This window comes from Silurus meridionalis, chromosome 4, assembly GCF_014805685.1.
Source record: "Silurus meridionalis isolate SWU-2019-XX chromosome 4, ASM1480568v1, whole genome shotgun sequence".
Classification (NCBI taxonomy): Eukaryota; Metazoa; Chordata; class Actinopteri; order Siluriformes; family Siluridae; genus Silurus; species Silurus meridionalis.
Window position 1 is genome coordinate 39,212,668 of NC_060887.1, and position 16,366 is coordinate 39,229,033.

Consider the following 16,366-nt stretch of genomic DNA (forward strand, 5'->3'; position numbering starts at 1 on the left):
TAGTGTGTGTATTAGTGTGTTGGTATAAGTGTGTGTTTTAGTGTGTTGGTATAAGTGTGTGTTTTAGTGTGTGTATTAATGTGTGTATTAGTGTGTTGGTATAAGTGTGTGTGTATTTGTGTGTATTAGTGTGTGGGTATAAGTGTGTATTAGTGTGTATATTAGTGTGTGTATTAGTGTGCGTATTAGTGTTTATATTAGTGTGTTGGTATAAGTGTGTGTGTATTTGTGGGTATTAGTATGTGGGTATAAGTCTGTGTATATTAGTGTGTTGGTATAAGTGTGTGTATAAGTGTGTGTTTTGTGTTGGTATAAGTGTGTGTTTTAGTGTGTGTATTAGTGTGCGTATTAGTGTTTATATTAGTGTGTTGGTATAAGTGTGTGTTTTAGTGTGTTGGTATAAGTGTGTGTTTTAGTGTGTGTATTAGTGTGTGTATTAGTGTTTATATTAGTGTGTTGGTATAAGTGTGTGTTTTAGTGTGTTGGTATAAGTGTGTGTTTTAGTGTGTGTATTAGTGTGTGTATTAGTGTGTTGGTATAAGTGTGTGTTTTAGTGTGTTGGTATAAGTGTGTGTTTTAGTGTGTGTATTAATGTGTGTATTAGTGTGTTGGTATAAGTGTGTGTGTATTTGTGTGTATTAGTGTGTGGGTATAAGTGTGTGTGTATTAGTGTGTGTGTGTATTAGTGTGTATAAGTGTGTGTTTTGTGTTGGTATAAGTGTGTGTTTTAGTGTGTATTGGTGTGTTGGTATAAGTGTGTGTATATTTGTGGGTATTAGTATGTGGGTATAAGTCTGTGTTTTAGTCTGTTGGTATAAGTGTGTGTTTTAGTGTGTGTTTTAGTGTGTGTATTAGTGTGTGTATTAGTGTGCACACAGTGTATGGGAATAAGTGTGTGTGTGTGTGTGGGTATAAGTGTAGGTATTTGTGTGTATTAGTGTGCTGGTGTAAATGTGTGTGTGTATTAATGTGTATTAGTGTGTTGGTATAAGTGTGTGTATTTGTGGGTATTAGTATGTGGGTATAAGTCTGTGTATATTAGTGTGTTGGTATAAGTGTGTGTTTTGTGTGTTGGTATAAGTGTGTGTTTTAGTGTGTGTATTGGTGTGTTGGTATAAGTGTGTGTATATTTGTGGGTATTAGTATGTGGGTATAAGTCTGTGTTTTAGTCTGTTGGTATAAGTGTGTGTTTTAGTGTGTGTTTTAGTGTGTGTATTAGTGTGTGTATTAGTGTGCACACAGTGTATGGGAATAAGTGTGTGTGTGTGTGTGTGTATTAGTGTAGGTATTGTGTGTATTAGTGTGCTGGTGTAAATGTGTGTGTGTATTAATGTGTGTATTAGTGTGTGTATTAGTGTGGGTATAAGTGTAGGTATTTGTGTATTAGTGTGTGTATTTGTGTGTATTAGTGTGTTTATTAGTGTGTGTATTAGTGTATTAGTGTGGTATAAGTGTGTGTGTATTAGTGTAGGTATTTGTGTGTATTAGTGTGTGTTAATTAGTGTGCTGGTATAAGTGTGTGTGTATTAGTGTGTGTATTTGTGTGTATTAGTGTGGGTATAAGTGTGTGTGAATTAGTGTGTTTATTAGTTTAATTATTTGTGTGTATTAGTGTGGGTATAAGTGTGTGTATTAGTGTGCTGGTATATGTATGTATAAGTGTGTTTATTAGTGTGGGTATAAGTGTGTGTATTAGTGTGTTTATTAGTGTAGGTATTAGTGTGTGTATTAGTGTGTGTATTAGTGTGCTGGTACATGTGTGTATTAGTGTGTTTATTAGTGTAGGTATTTGTGTGTATTAGTGTGGGTATAAGTGTGTGTATTAGTGTGCTGTTATATGTGTGTATAAGTGTGTTTATTAGTGTGGTATAAGTGTGTATTAGTGTGTTTATTAGTGTAGGTATTAGTGTGTGTATTAGTGTGCTGGTACATGTGTGTATTAGTGTGTTTATTAGTGTAGGTATTTGTGTGTATTAGTGCAGGTACAAATGTGTGTATTAGTGTGTTTATTAGTGTAGGTATTTGTGTATTAGTTCGGGAACAAGTGTGTGTATTAGTGTGTTTATTAGTGTAGGTATTAGTGTGTGTATTAGTGTGCTGGTATAAGTGTGTGTGTTATTGTGTGGGTATAAGTGTGTGTGTGTGTGTGTATTAGTGTGTTTATTGGTGAAGGTATTAGTGTGTCTATTAGTGTGTGTGCATTAGTGTGTGTGCGTTAGTGTGTGCGTTATCGTATGCGTTAGACCGAGAGCTGAATGAACTTTCAGATCGCTGCAGTGTCTCCACCTCAATCCTGTGAGTGTGTATCTGTGCTGCATCTTCTGAATGCGAGCGTCACTCAGGAGCAGAAGGCACCGATTCTGAGCTCCGTCTCTCTCCTGCATCATGTGATGAAGATGGTTCTGATTCAGAACTTCAGAAGTGAACGTTATTACTACAGACGACGCACGTGTCGCTTATATAACCGTTGCGTTGTTTTCCCTTTCGTCCCGATTTCATCATCACTTGCCTCTTTGTGTGATAATGAGGTATTAATAAGGAGTGGTGAGCATGTGGAAAGCCTCTGATTAATGCACTTCTGCATGCTATTCATCCTCAGTGCTATTCATTAACTAACACAATTATTAGCTCTATTGCTGAAGGGAATGGAACTCAGGGTTACCTGGCCGGCCCGGGCCTCGCTTCCCATGGAAATTTGGTTTTATTTTATTAGCTTGCAAAAGAAAAAGAATGGAGTAAGACTATTAGTGTTAACATGAAGAAAAGACCCTAGATGGATGAAAATCACTGAATAGTCCTGATAGAGGTCATTGCTAATCTGAATCTGCTGGACCTTTACTGGCATTGAGACAAAGAAGTATTATTAAAACACTTTCAGGTTAGCTCTATATTCCTTTTTTCAGGATAGTATTCAAAACAGTGGACATTTAATAACTGAATTGTTCATATCAGAGTTTAGACATTAGATGGTGCAGAGAGTTTCTGTTTTTTTGAACGTAAAGCAGGAAGTTGAAGGGATAATGATAAATGTCATCAGTGCCTTTGCTCCACAAGTGGGTTGTGAGATGGAGGAGAAGAAAAAATTCTGGAGTGAATTAGATGAAGTGGTAGAAGGTGTATGTAGGAATGAAAGATTGGTGATTGGGGCAGATTTAAATGGCCATGTAGGTGAAGGGAACAGAGGTGATGAGGAGGTGATGGGTAGGTATGGTTTTAAGGAGAGGAATGTGGAAGGGCAGATGGTGGTAGATTTTGCTAAAAGGATGGAAATGGCAGTGGTGAACACTTATTTTAAGAAGAAGGAGGATCATAGGGTGACGTATAAGAGCAGAGGAAGGACACAGGTGGACTATGTTCTATGTAGGAGATGCAACCTGAACGAGATTGGAGACTGTAAAGTGTTGGCAGGGGACAGTGTAGCTAGACAGCATCGGATGGTGGTCTGTAGGATGATTGGGCAACTACTGCAGAAGTGATGAGGGAGACAGCTAGAAAGGTACTTGGTGTGACATCTGGAAATAGAAAGAGAGACAAAGAGATATTGTGGGGGAATGAGGAAGTGCAAGAGAGCATATGGAGAAAGAGGTTGTAGAAAAAGGATTGGGATGGACAGAGAGATGAGAAAAGTAGGCAGTACCGATTTACAGAAAGCTGCTGGACCGGACCTGGCAGAGATCTCTCAGGACATACAGTACAGTAGGCAGTACAGATTTTTGTCCTTTTGAAAATAATTCAACTTACAGCCGATACTGTATAGTGAGTACACCCTAAGTGATAAGAGCTGTACATCAAGTAATAGTTAAACAGTTAAAATTTGTTGCTTTGAGTCCTCTCATACTGACCATTGGATGTTTAACATGGACCTCATGTTAAAGAGTCTCTGAGAATTTGAGAATTAAAATAGTTGCTATCCACAAAGATGCCGAGGCTGTAAGAAGATCAGTGACACCCTGAAACTGAGTTACAGTACAGTACAGTGGTCAGGGTCATACAGAGATTTTCCAAGACGGGTTCCACTTGGAACAGACCTCACAAGGGTCCATCAAAGAAGTCGAGTCCTCATACTGTGCGTCAGGTGCAGAAGCTGCTTCAAAAAACAAAAGCATGAGTGCTGCAGCATTGCTTTAGAGTTTGCAAAAGCAAAAAGTTTGTGTGTCAGTGCTCAGACCGTATGGTGCTCTCAAACATACGGTTTTCATGCCGTCATCCAATATGGAGCCTCGTCTGAAGCTGTCTCACAAGAAAACCTGCAAACATTTTGCTGAAGAGAACCTGTCAGAGAGCAAGAACTTGTTTGGCTCCGATAGTGTCCTGCATGTGTGGTGACTAAGGAACACCAAGAAAATTGCGTCTTGCCTACAGTCAAACATGGTGGTGGTAGCATCACGGTCTGGGGCTGCATGAGTGCTGCTGGTACTGGAAAGCTGCAGTTCATAGAGGGAAACTTGGACAGTAGAACACAATGCCCTCCCTTCAAAAACTGGGCCCAACAGCAGTTTTCCACCATAATAACGACCCCAAACACACTGCCAAGGTGACAACTGGTTTGCTGAAGGTGATTAAGTGGCCAAATATATCTCTAATCTTTATTTAGCACCTGTGGGGCCTCCTCAAGTGGAAGGTGAAGAACTGCCATGTGTCTAACATCCAGCAGCTTCGTGATATCATTATTGAGGAGTGGATGAGGATCCCAGCAACAAACTGTGCAGCTCTGGTGAATTCTATACCCAGGAGGATTAAGGCAGTGCTGGATAACGATGGTGCTCACACATAATATTGACACTTTAGACACAGTTTTGACATGTTCACTGAGGGTGTACTCATTTTTGTTGCCAGTTATTTTGACAATAATGGCTGTATCAGTGGCGGCTACTGGTCTGTCAGAGAGGGGAAGCTCATTTTCGGCCTACATCATAAAATTGTCTATTTATTTAAAAGTAAATTCTGCCCTACGTTCCTTTTTGCAGCAGTTTTTATTTCGACTGAACTTGAGAAATCCGCGATGGGACTGAGCGCGAATAGCTTCAGTGATTCCTTATAGTACAGAATCGCTGTCAGTCAAAAGGAGATGCAGTCTTTCGACAGACCCTCCAATCATCACGCAGAAGCTCGGAGTCCGGGCCAGCCCACTCCCCATTCACCCCCAGAGACGCTGAGCGTCCGTGGGTGGGACATAATCGCAGCGTTTATCCAATGACCGTCTAGTTTCGAAGCGCTGAAAAAAACCGTTCAAAGCAGCCCCATTGAAGTCAATGGACGCTGGGCTTCAATAGGGAAATGCACTGTGACGCTGCGGGAATGTATGAGAAGGAAATCGAGTCAGCCGACCTGCTATATGTAACTGATTCTGAACGAACTCGTCTTTGAGATGAACGTTTTCTAACGCATTTTTAGTCAATAAAATGTTAATACAATAGTACATATTTGACCATTAATTTTGTGACATTATAAGGGAAGCCGAGCTTCCCTTGCAGTCTTAAAGAAATCGCCTCTGGGCTGTATGTTGTCATTATTAGAGGACAGTAATCTGCACTGCTATATAAGCTGCACATTGACTACTTCTATAATATATCCAAGTTTAATTTCTATAGTATACCCAGCAGTTGGGGTCAGAGCATGATATCCACACAGGCTGCCCAGGTGCTTGTTCAATCTTTTGTCATTTCAAGACTGGACTACTGCAGCTCTCTGCTGGCAGGTCTTCCTCTGAACGCTATTCATCCACTGCAAATGATCCAAAACGCAGCTGCACGGCTTGTGTTCAATCTGCACAAGTTCTCCCACACCACCCCACTGCTGCTCCTTCACTGGCTTCCTGTAGCTGCACGTATCAGATTCAAAACACTGATGTTTGCCTACAGGGCAAAAAATGGACCAGCGCCATCTTACCTCAGAGACCATATCACACTTCGCACTGCACCACACTGTCTGAGATCCTCCAGCACTGCTCGACTGGTACCACCTTCTCTCAGAATGAGAGGTAAGTACACTTCAAGGCTCTTCTTTGTTTTGGCACCGAGGTGGTGAAATGAACTTTTCCTAGATGTCTTGCAGCGGAGTCCCTGACTATCTTCAAGCGACGGGTGAAGACCTACCTCTTCCTGAAACACTTAAATTAGCACCAAGTTTGCTTTGTAGAATTCAAGAGTTATATTTATATTACGTTTGTAATCTTGCGTACCAGTGTAGATTTATTCATTGCTAGAGACTCAAAGCACTTTTCTACATCGCTCTGTATAAGGGCGTCTGCTAAATGCCCCAAATGTAAATGCAAATGATAAGGTGGTCCTGTAGAAGGAAGGGGTATAGGGTCTTGCCCAAGGACTCCACAGTGGCACTTTGCCCAACCTTATGATCAGTAACCCATGTTTGGTTTGGAACCCTGACTGCAGCCCAGGCCTCTTCATCTGGGGGTGCAGTCAGCGTTCACATTCATCCCAATAGGGTTGGAGCTCTATAAGGAGATCTTTCACCATGAATTGAAGGCAAAATTACATGCTAACTGAATCCGAAGACGTTCGGTACAATTGTATGTTTCCAGCTTTGGAATGGAAGCCCTCATGGCTGGAAAACAGTCCAATGTTCTGGTCCAGTCTGCAGTAAATTACAGAGGAGGACATTTATATAAGGCTTTAACAAGATCTCAGGAGTGTAATATACACTCTGTGGTGAAGGATGTTTCAATCTTAGGAACAGCCGGGATATTACTGTTGAACATATCCCTCAACCTTTCAGCTGTATAGATCTGTGTTTTTAATCAGATGTGTGTGTTTGTGTGTGTGTTTCATTTATACAATGCATCTGCTTCATAAATGAATGGTTTGCATAAGTTTAAGACCTGGAGGACCCTGGTGAATTTCAGAAATCTGTGAGTTTCTGGATCTAAAACGCTCAGTAATAGTGTTAAATCAGATGAATCTGTGGGAGCAGAGCTCGGGGGATTTTTCCGATTCAGTTCGGTGTCTTCAGACGTCTTGGGCTTCATCAGTGAGGCTAATTGTCAGAGAGAAAAGAAAGGGGAAAAAAGATTATTGAGGACTGGAGGACATTTGCTCATAATGAAGTCGTTGATGAAATGTCAGAGCGACACACTATAGATGCGGATGCTAGCGGTAAGCGTGACGCTTGTTATGAAAGTCTGAGTCTCGTATCTCAGAGGAATCTGCCTTCCGCAGTGCGTCCTTTCTGACGCCTTCCCCATGCACGGTGTTAAATAAAATGAGTAACCACGTTACGCCTCGCAGCCGCGTTGTTCTTTTCCTGCTGATGCTGAATAAAGACTAGGGGTCCAGACCTCGGGGATTCATTCCCTCTTCAATAATGCTGCCAGGTATCGATTGGGCACATTTGATTAATACAATATTCATGTTCTTTGAGCAGGCATTTATATATTTTTTTCCTCCTGATGGTTAGTCAGAGAGCCAGCAGCTTCCTTAACATTTCCCTGCCTGATTTTGGAATTCAGGCCACATCTGGTTGGAAATTAGTGGAACAGATTTGTACAACGAGATTATCATGGTCTCCACAAACGAGGCAGAATGATCAGAGAGGTGGAGCAAGAGTAATGTGGCAAGTTCTTTCAGCTGTTATTAAAGTGAGTTTCGTTTCGTTCATACGCTGGCATTTACAGACAAGTCTTTTGGATTTGTGTCTAATACGTAGTGAAGGGATATACTGAGATGCTTCCATACAAATTCCTCAGACAAGGAATCGGAACCCCAGCCGACTCCTTGGAAATGCTAAGAAATGTTTTTAATCCCAGAAAATTTCAAGAATTTGTCAAAAAAGCATTGGGACTTCTGACTTCACCTCCCATATAGAGTTCTTCCTCAAACTGTTACCTCAAAATTGGAGGGTTACAATGGTATATAATTTGTTTGGATGTGCTATCAGACCCAAAGCCAGCTTCATGAATATCTGCTTCCAATGGGTTAGAGTGGAAGAGCTCCTGTTTTAAAGCTCCAACCCTATTAGGATGTACTAGAATGCTGACTGCACTCAAGGCCTCATCACCTCACTTAGATCAGTACTTAACCTGGTGGCTGAATGAGCACAAATCTCCACAAAAACTGGTGAAACATATTTCCAGAAGAGTGGAGGTTATTAGAAAAACAAATTGGGAGTGCATGTGGAAAGCAAAGTTCAGAACAAAGCATACTTCTTATGGTTGTGTGATTACAAACTTTTGTTCATATACCGTATGTGTGCTACTTCTTCACATTGCTGGTTATTTTAGCTTTTAGAAGGGAAGGAAATGCACCCATGTTCATCAAGCATGAAGAAAAAATTCTCCAAATTGGTTCTGAAGCAGGTGAAGTTTTGGTTAGTAGGAGCCACCTGTGCTCTACAGGACTGTTTGGAGCACATCACACTGACTGGCTGAGGTTCACGAAGGCTGCAAGTGATGGTAATACACAGCAGCTACACTGATTACATCACTTTCTTCATGATTATTCCTTTAAACTCCAACTAGACGTTGTGGATACCCACAGAGGTGTGTGCACTGCTGAGACCCAAAATGTTCTGGCTCATCAGAGTGACATTGCATGCAAATCTACATCTATAGAATCTACAGAAACTGACTGAATCAAACAACAGTAAGCTGCTGGATCTCGGTGATATCTCTCTCTCTGAGCAGCATTTCTCTGGCAGGCCTCAACAACTACTGGTACATCACACCCACAGCCATCATCATAAAAAGCTGGATCCTGGACCTCAAGACTGGGAGAACTTAGTCAGTCTGGACTGGGAGCAGCATCACCAATACCACCACCACACAACTGCGGCCACCCAATTCTGTGTCTACTGACTTACAACTGTGCAGCAATGCACAAATCATAAGTTTTTGTCTATGGAACTCTTGAAGTCCATAGATGCTCAAATGTACGAGATAAATGTAAGTCGCTTTGGATCAGGGCATCTGCCAAATGCCGTAAATGCCTTGAATGACTGGGGGGTGATGTGTTTCTTTATTTACACGTGACTAACATGTAAACGCCAAACACACCAGGACCTTTTATGAGTACAAATGACTTTATTTTAAGAACTTTTGAAACGATAGAGCACTTCTGAGTGTAATTTTAGAGTTTTGAGGAGCAATGTGAAACAGAGCTCATTACACCAATCACAATGATGGCTGGAGGTGTAATGAGGGACAAAGCCTGTCAGCGAGTTTAATATCGTTCGATCTGTAAAGCAGATCGGCCGTAATTTCCTGTATAATGCGTGTCACCATTAATCCTTCAAATTGACTCAAAGATTTGCAGGTGATATTGGGAAGAACGGAGCTTGGAATAGTATCCGCTTTATTTTCGGAGAACCATGAACCTCTCATACAGAACAAGTTCCTCCTGTACCTGTGCGTTCTGGCCTTCCGCTGGAGGGATCGTTTACGGTTTCTATCGGATCTCTGCGGTCTTCTCGTCGCCTTCCCAACAGTGTTAAAGTGCTTTCTCGTTCCTCTCATTAGCTTGTGCCAGGGGCAAGAATCAGAAGAGAACTTCAGGAAAGGATAAACGTTTCCCGGCTTCATTTCTGAAGATTGTTTGAATTGCTTTTGATAGCGGATTTACATTTAAAATATATGTATTAGAGAAAAAATATGCTACGTGTGGTGCTGGTACAGGGAAAAAGACTCTATGACTGGGAGTATTGAGTAATTGATTATTTTGCTACAACATCATTTTTCTAACGCCATAATGATCCACGTACCAATGAGTTTAGTGTTGTGTCGAAGAAACAAACCTGCAGTTCAGAATCCAGAATCCCAGCAGGTATGAAAGTTACAGAGAAAGTCCAGTAATGGTACAACAAATTGCTGTGCCTCTTGTTTTTTTTTTTTTTTTTGGAGGACAGCTGTTTATTTATTTATTTATTTCTCGGTGTGTTCTGGGCGGTAGCTCCTCCACTCCGTCATCGGCAGGACGATCATGCAGCGGGACTGCACACCTTCTGCTCCGTCGGCTCCATGCTGCTGTTGCTTGCAGGGGAATCACTTGACAGGATAACAGACATGGAGAGAGTGTGTGCGTGTGTATGTGCGTGTGTGTGTGTGCGTGTGTGTGTGTATTTGTGTATTTGTCTGCTGGCGGCGGAGCTTCCTGTCACTCGTTCTTTGTGCGAAATAACGGATTTGGGAAACGCGTTGTGATTTAAACATCAGAGAGCGAAAGAGAGGGAGAGAGAAAGAGAGAGAGAGACGTGGAGGAAAGAGAAGCTGAGAGGAAGCGTGTGGAAGAGGAGAGAGGGAGGAGAAACGGCGGGACAGATCCAGACATGATGAAAGAGAAGAGTTTAATAGAGACTGCTAAAATGCAGGGCAACGTTATGGTGAGTGACATCATAGACTCATTGCTAAATCTTCGCATTACTAACTCATCACTAACCTATCACATTAGTAAACCATCACTAACCCAGCCATAACCCATCGCATTACTAACTCATCACTAACCCATCACATTACTAACTCATCACTAACCCATCACATTAGTAAACCATCACTAACTCATCACTAACCCATCACATTAGTAACCCATCACTAACCCATAACATTAGTAACCCATAACTAACTTACCACTAAGCCATCACATTAGTAACCCATCACTAACTCATCACTAACTCATCACATTAGTAACCCATAACTAACCCATAACATTAGTAACCCATAACTAACTTACCACTAAGCCATCACATTAGTAACCCATCACTAACTCATCACTAAACCTTCACATTAGTAACCCATAACTAATTTATCACTTACCCATCAAATTAGTAACCCATCACTAAATCATCACTAGCCCAGTCATAACCTATCGCATTACTAACTCATCACTAACCCATCCATAACCCATCACATTAGTAACCCATAAATAACTCATCACTAACCCATCCATAACCCATCACATTAGTAATCAATCACTGACCCATAGCATTACTAACTTATCAGTAACTCATTGCTAACCCAGCCATAACCCATCAAATCACTAACCATTTGCCAACCCATACACATAACTTATTTATCACTAACTCATTACTAACCCATCAATACCCCATCCCTATACCATTACATCATTAACAATGCATTACTAACTGACAAACCCATCACTGACTCATCATTAACATATCAATAACTAACTCTCACTAACTATCACTAATTAATCACATCACTAACCCATCATCAGCACATCGCAAATGTATCACCAGTTCATTATAACTAACAAACTCTACACTTATCTATTACCAACTCGCCACTAACCATCAGGAATCAATCACCAACTCACAGCTAACTTATAACATCACTCACTTATCACTAACCAATCACTAACTAATTATTAACTTATTACTAATCAATCACCAATCAATCACTCACTTATTACTAACCAACCACTAACTAATTCATCACTAACCATCACTAATCAATCACCAACTCATCACTAAATCATTCATAATCTATAACTAATCAATCACTCACTTATTACTAATCAATCACTTACTTATTACTAACCAATCACTAACTAATTCATCACTAACCATCACTAATCAATCACCAACTCATCACTAAATCATTATTAACCAATCACTAATCAATCACCATTCGATCAATGACCCATCAATAACTCACTCACTCACACAACTGCTGGTTAATGTCTTTTGTTTACTGGCTTTTATTTCATTTTAATACGGTGCTTGGTTCTTTTTTTTATTTATTTATTTTTCTTAGGTTTGCCTTTTACACATTACACACACTTACAAACTGCTTACACAAAACTGATTGATTGATTGATTGATTGATTAATTGATTAATTGATTTATGTATTTGTTTATATGTCTGTTTGTTCCAAGGATGGCGATAACTCCTCACTGTGTGTGTGTGTGTGTGTGTGTGTGTGTGTGTGTGTGTGTGTGTGTGTGTGTGTGTGTGTGTGTTTATAAACCTGTAGAGTTTAACCAAATGGCTGTATTTAACCAATACCAACCTGTTATTGATTTTTCCTAAAGCTAGAAGGTTCTGGAATTTGTCGTCAGTTAGTTAAATAGTTTGTATAATCAATCTATACTGTGTGTGTGTGTGTGTGTGTGTGTGTGTCTGTGTGTGTGTGTGTGTGTGTGTGTGTGTGTGTGTGTGTGTGTGTAACAGCTTGAGTTACCGTATACAACTTAATATTCGCTCGTCCAGTTTGCATTCAATCACATGCTCTAGAAACCACTTAAGCCACACCTCTTTGAACAAAGTGGGTGGGGCAAATCACTAAATTGAGCACCACATATGTGTTATTCATTCACGTTAGTATCTTGATTTTATATCTTTGTGAAGACCGAATGTCTCCACAAGGACATATTTTCTGACATTGTGTCTGGTGTGTATGAGTAAAACCAAAATAATGGATTTCTGGATCCATGAGGGCAGAAGGTTAGATGTGTAGGTGCAGATGTTAGATATGTAGCTGCAGCAGAGCATTAAATATCAGTGGTAATAATTCAAGGTCCTCGCTACCATCATAAAACACACCCAATGTGTGCTCCCGGTTATCAAACACATTGTTCATCTGAATTCCTGTTTTAGAAGGACCTATCACAAAAATGCATTGTTTCCTTGTGCCCCATGCTGATGAACTGCTACCCGACTGCCTGGCTCTTTACCTAGCATGAGTGTTCCCAGGCTAATCTAATCCAGATGATTCAGCTAAAATTAACTTGAATTTTCGGAAAAAACAAACAGTGGACTGGAGCGAGTGATCCAGCAGATCATAGAGGTCTTCAGATCTCGCACATGTTCTTGCTTTCTGAGGGAAGGTGTGACCTTTGATCTGACTGGTTTACAGCGCCGGAAAGGCGTCATTAAATATTTACCTTCCTAAAAGGGTAGAAAGGGGTGGGGTTGTTTTGGGTGGAGGGTGTGGAGAGTGGGTGTGTGTGTGGGGGGTTGGGGGGAGGGTAATGTACAGATTCTCGTTAGTCATCATTGGTGTCAGTATTTGAAGTCAAGGGGCTGAAAATACCTAATGAAATGAAACGACAAAACAACGTTTAAAAAGTTGTTCCATAAGAGAACATGTCACAGATCCAGAGCACAAGCAGACTAGAGTACATGTACAGGGCATGTTTGTGAGCTGCGCACGCACGCACACACACACACACACACACACACACACACACACACACACACACACACACACCTCTTAATGTGTGTGTGTCTTTATACCAATCCTAATTATCCATCATGGCTGCATGGCAATAGCTCGCAGCGGCCGCTCCGAATCCAAGAACATTATCTTACGCCCCAATCAGAAACAGTGGAAGACTGAAGAGGTGCGTGTGCTCCTAAAGACCCAAAACTCTGCATTCAGGGCAGGTGACAAGGCGGCCCTAAGAACAACGATGTCCAAACTGTCCAGGGCCATCAGAGAGGCAAAGCGTGCACATGCCCAAAATATCAGAGTGCTCAGAAGATGTGCAAACCAATTTCAGATGTTCTCACTGACATCCTCAACATCTTTCTAAGCAACGCTGTTGTCCCAACGTGCTTCAAGACAACGACCATCGTCCCAATGCCGAAGAAACCATCGGTGTCCTGCCTCGATGACTACAGTCCCATGGAGCTCATGCCTATCATCATTAGGTGCGTCAAGAGGCTCAACATGAGGCACATAAAGACCCTGCTGATCTACACTGAATCCACTGCAGTTTGCATATCGCTTAAACCTCTCCATTGATGACGCCATCTTCACTACACTCCACCTGGCCCTCACTCACCTGGAAAACGTATACATATGAAAACTGTTCATAGACTTCATTTCAAAACTATCATTACTCAGCACCTGAAGGGGAAGCGGATCCTGTTGGGCCTGAACATTTCCCTGTGTAACTGGATGCTGGACTTTTTGACTGAAAGGCCTTAGGCAGTCTGGGTTGCAAACAACATCTTCAACACCATCACACAAAGCACTGGTGCCCCTCAAGGCTGTGTGCTTAGTCCCCTGCTGTTCACCCTGCTGACCCACAACTGTAAAGCAATGGACAGCTCCGAATCACATCAAGTTTGCTGATGACACAAATGTGGTGGTCTTATCAACCGGACCGCTTCCCGCTGAACATCAACAGCTCCTCCGTGGAGATCCTGGAGAGCTAATACCTTGGTGTTCACCTTGCGGAGAACCTCACCCAGTCCCTCAACACCAGCTCCGTAACAAGGAAAGCCCAGCAACGTCTCTAATCTCTGAGAAAGCTGAGGAAGGCATAGCTTCCACCACACATCTTCACAACCTTCTACAGAGGGACCATCGAAAGCATCCTGAGCAGCTGGTTTGGGAACTGCACCGTCTTGGATCACAAGAACTTACAGAGGATAGTGAGGACGGCTGAGGAGATCATCGGGGTCTCTCTTCCTCTATAATAGACATTTACACCACACGCTGAATCCGTAAAGCATTGTGGTTGATTACATACACACACACACACACACACACACACACACACACACACACACAAACACACCCCGACACACACTCTTCACTCTCCTGCCATCTGAAAAGAGGTACAGAAGCATTCGGGCCTCATATCCAAACTGTGTAACAGTTTTTTTTTCCACAAGCCATGAGACTCCTCAACATGAAGAAACTGCACTGATGAAACACACAATCAACAGATGAAAAAACACACAATTTCTTGAAGGATTTGCACACAGTCCTTCACAACTGTGTGTATCTGTTTTTCCTTGTCTCATGTTGTCTCTTGTCCTTTTTTATTTATTTATTTATGTGTAAATTTTTTTTTTGCACTGAATGTCGCACATGTGCACTTTGTGTTGTTAGTTTAGAGTAATGGGTTAGGGTACTTCTGTGTTCCTTGTGTTTCTCTGGTAAATTTATGTTATGTGATGGAGCACCTTGGCCTTGGGGAGACGTTGTTTCGTTTCACTGTGTACTGCACTGTATATGGTTGAAATGACAATAAAAGCCTATTTGACTTGACTTGACACACACACACACACACACACACACACACACACACACACAGTACAATAAGACTATATCACAGGGACAGTGCAGCTTGAAGCAGTCCACAGGGCTCAAGCATGAGCACTTCCTCTCAAGATGCCATTGTGTAGGAAACACATCTAGCAGGGATCTTCTTTAGGACATGCCCATAATCCATGGCATTCGTGTGGGAATTAATTGCTTGTATCAGTGATCATTTGAAATAAAGGGGAAAAAAAATTCAAACCCTATTTCTAATCGAAAAAGGGTACAAGATTTACTTAATAATAATAATAATAGAAATAATATAATAATAATAATAATAATTATTATTATTATTATTATTATTATTATTATTATTATTATTATAATTAAAAGACTGACTCTCCCCAATAAAGGAAATTTAATAATAATAATAATAATAATAATAATTAATTGACATATTTCAAACTAATTATACATTTGTATTATTTCGGCCCTTATTTCATGTTCCATGGAAACTGGAATTGTTTGTTTGTTTGTTTGTTTGTTTAAATTGATTTATAAATAAATTACTATTTAGAAAAAATATATATAAAAGTATGTAATAAGTTTAATAAGTTAAAGTATCCATCAACAGGAACAAAAATCCCAAAATTAAAAAAAAAAATCAAGTCACATATTTGTGATATGAAGTCTTATATATAATACAATATTCAAGATAAAATTATATATATATAATTTTATATATACAGTATATGAGTTGAGACTACTCATCAATCAATCATAATTCTCCTTTTTCTTCTTTCAATTAATTTGAGTTTATATATATATATATATATATATATATATATATATATATATATATAAGGAATGAGTCATATTTGAAGAAGTCTAAAGTAATGCATTTAGACTCCAGGATTTTAAGGCTCATGGTCAGGGTATTAAATCCAAATGTTGCCCTTCTGATGACCTTGAGGAAGCTGACTTCCATAAACACCACCCAGCTCATAGTCAGCAGTTCAGCTTCACTCTGAGCCTGTATTGCTCAGGTTGGTATCGTGAAGGTCTGAGGCAGTAAATCAGAGATTATTGAACACAATGTGATCAGCAAACTGGGGGCGTGTCCTGGACAAGGATGCTGGGGCTCAGCTTCTCGTTGTTCTTTCACCATTTGTGAGAAGACTGAGTTTTTTTAAGTCTTCTGTAGGTGTCTGATTCTCCTGCAGGAGATCCAGCCATGGACTTTGATTCACAGTTAGTAAATGAATGAGGGAATAAGTGACTGGTGTCAATGTTGGGTTGAATATGCTGCTTGGAGCTTCCTGGTGTCTGATGTTCTGTCTGCTGTTAGACTGAATCAGGAGGCAAATGGTGAACAGTTGAAGATGTTCCTTATTCAAGATTTGAAG

General features: G+C 40.6%; 1 protein-coding gene across 2 annotated transcripts in view; it reads left to right on the forward strand.

Moving 5' to 3' along the window:
* Nucleotides 1-16,366, forward strand: part of LOC124383990 (dipeptidyl aminopeptidase-like protein 6) — a 221,379-nt gene that overhangs the window by 33,495 nt on the left and 171,518 nt on the right. Inside the window, exon 1 of one of the 2 annotated variants that reach the window (XM_046846427.1) lies at nt 9,928-10,329. The exons of the other annotated variant lie outside the window; for it this stretch is intronic. Within the exon in view, the coding sequence (XP_046702383.1) occupies nt 10,276-10,329 (54 nt within the window). The 5' untranslated portion in view covers nt 9,928-10,275. Of the gene's footprint in view, nt 1-9,927; nt 10,330-16,366 lie in introns of those variants that run through there. 2 annotated transcript variants of the gene reach the window in all.